This window comes from Pagrus pagrus (genome assembly GCF_965226575.1).
Source record: "Pagrus pagrus genome assembly, chromosome: 21".
Lineage (NCBI taxonomy): Eukaryota > Metazoa > Chordata > Actinopteri > Spariformes > Sparidae > Pagrus > Pagrus pagrus.
This window is the reverse complement of record NC_140208.1, coordinates 907,137-909,636: the sequence shown is the minus strand read 5'-3', so window position 1 is coordinate 909,636 and position 2,500 is coordinate 907,137. Positions and strand designations below refer to the sequence as shown.

The 2,500-nt window shown below is 47.1% G+C and overlaps 1 protein-coding gene across 1 annotated transcript in view; it reads right to left on the bottom strand.

Annotated features, from left to right (window-relative positions):
* LOC311250158 (ankyrin repeat and fibronectin type-III domain-containing protein 1-like) overlaps positions 1 to 2,500 on the bottom strand; it is a 52,380-nt gene that overhangs the window by 15,729 nt on the left and 34,151 nt on the right. The window contains exons 8-10 of the mRNA XM_084341732.1: positions 1,692 to 1,808; positions 886 to 1,101; positions 233 to 399 (exon numbers count right to left, since the gene is read on the bottom strand). Of these exons, the coding sequence (XP_084197858.1) occupies positions 233 to 399; positions 886 to 1,101; positions 1,692 to 1,808 (500 nt within the window). The remainder of the gene's footprint in view (positions 1 to 232; positions 400 to 885; positions 1,102 to 1,691; positions 1,809 to 2,500) is intronic.

The following is a 2,500-nucleotide window of genomic DNA, read 5'->3' as shown; positions in this document are numbered from 1 at the left end:
TGTGTGTGTGTGTGTGTGTGCGTGTGTGTGTGTGTGTTTACTGCTCCTCTGAGAAACAGTTTCATCTCTTCATCACGACTCTCTTTGTCTCTTTCATTAACAGCGTTCATCCTCGAGGTGTTTGTGAGCTTCAATCAGCTGTGACACTGAACCAGAACCTTCAGGGTTTAACCGGGTCTGTTGAACGTGTCGATACAGTACCGAGCTCTGCTCTCGCTCTGTGTACACGTACCTGGAGATGTTGGTGTTGTCTCGTACGCGGGTGTGACAGAGCATGTTGGGGGTCCGCTGGGACACCAGGACCTTGATCTGGTCTACAGAGCTGCTGAGCTTCAGGAAGCCCAGGTAGAGGCCCGGGGCCAGCCGGTGAGTGCTGCGCCGCTGGTACGCCAAAATATCCTGAAGGACAGACACAGAGACGGTTTACAGAGGAGTCAGTAATAAAACTGAGTCATCCGTCTGTTTCTGCAGGACGACGTCGACATTGATCTGATGTATTTTCAGCACTTTCACATCTGGATCAGTGAAGATCGACAGATTTCTGGTTTCATGTCCTGACAAACTCTTTACAAAGATGTTTTACAGCAGCAGCTCGACACGATTTGCTGCTTTTCTTTGTCACTTCTGACAGTAAATGAAGATTTGGGGTTTTGGACTGTTTGTTGGACTGAAGAAGAAATGTGACGTCACTTTGAGCTGAGAAACCTGATGAACATTTAATAAAACCATCAACAACAACTCTTAAATAAATAACAACTGTGACTTTCAGCTCTGCTTTCAACGCCTCCGTCACTAAACTAAACTGTTTTCTGATTCGTCGACTCAAACTGTGGATGTTGAAACGACCCAGCAGAATGAACGCGTCCTCCTCGCGTCCTTCCTCACCTGGATGGTGATGATGAGGATGTCGAGGGCGTACGGCTCCTCGGGCGTGGACAGCGACTTCCTCTGGCTCTGCAGTTTGGTCACCTGCATCCACTTCCCGCTGAACAGCGAGTGCTGGCTCTCTGTGTCGCGGATGGTCACCAGCAGCACGTTGCCGTGGCGATCCTTGATGGGCTCGTAGTGGACGCGGCCCAGGTTGTGAGTTCCCAGAAGGCTCTGCAGGAGCAGCCGGTGCACGTTAGAACAGCTGATTTATTTACTTAAGTGTGAATCGACACCGTCAGTGAATGAAATTATTATTATTACGCCTGTTTGCTGAGAATGATGTTATAATAAACTGACTGCAAGAAATGTCAGAAATTCATATGGAAGTCTAAAACATAGTAAAACATTCAACACTGACGGGCGTTTTTTAAAATTCTGGTAAATTCTTCTGTTCTCAGACAAAACAAATTGTGAATTTAAATGATTCAGACTGAAACTTTTGAGTTAAATGTTGAAACTAAATAATAATACTTTCTATCTTAACACCTGAAAACACTGAAAACGTTAAAGTGAAGCTGAAACGTTCGATCAATAACATCAACGTCTCTGCAACTAACAGTGAAAATGAACAGTTTGTATTTAGTCGTTTGTATTTTACAGAAGTTAAATAAAGTTGTGATGTGTATTTGATTGTGACGTGACGTTCAGGATCAAACTGGCTGCAGAGGACACACATGAAGGTCACGTCTGATGCTGCAGTTGATTGAAGCTGGTTAAAACCTGATGATGAAGTTATGTCATGTCGTGGTTTGAGTCCTGACCTGCAGCTGGCCGGCGGCGGTGAGCATCTTGTGCCGGGCCTGCAGGGTGGAGGACGACGACATAGACACTGACATACTCTGTCTCAGCCACCGGACGTCCTCCCACATACAGGACAGCTGCAGAGACACACACAGACAGACAGTTAACTACAGACAGAGAGCGTCATTAAACTGCAGCGCCTCGTTAAACTAACTGCTCTTATGTGTGTGGCGTTCGTGGGCGGCTGCAGTCTGACGAGATCCAACAAACACCTGATTACTCCAACCAACATGAGGCGGCAGCGCTCTGGTCGACGCTCGCAGCTGCATCACACGAGAAAAATACAGCTCGTAAAATAAAAACAACGAAATGAAGACGAAGCAGCAGCGACTGTTTCAACATCTGTAAAGTCCTGACCTCAGATCAGTCTGACTTCTGTCCCAACTGGAGATCAAGTCTGAGCCCAACTGCACGAAACTGAGCTGCGTTTCTTTTATTACCTGAACAAAGAGCCACAGAGCTCGGGGACGTCACTGGGCTCAGTCTTTAATTCTTGTTTCCAAACAAGCTCCAGCCTGAGCTTCCCCTTCAGATGTTATTCTACAGGGCTTTTATTTTGAAAAACAAGCCCGGACCTCTGCTTCCTCTTCAGATACAGCTCTGCTTCTCGTCTACGTCGTTTCATGCGACTCAAACAGGCTCCACCCCCGACAAGCACGCAAACACTCACTGGCTGCACCTGATTGGACGAGCACCACCTGTCGACCGCTGAGTGGAGACATTTCAGGTGAAAATCAGCCGTGAATCATTTTAACTCCGCTGTGTTCGG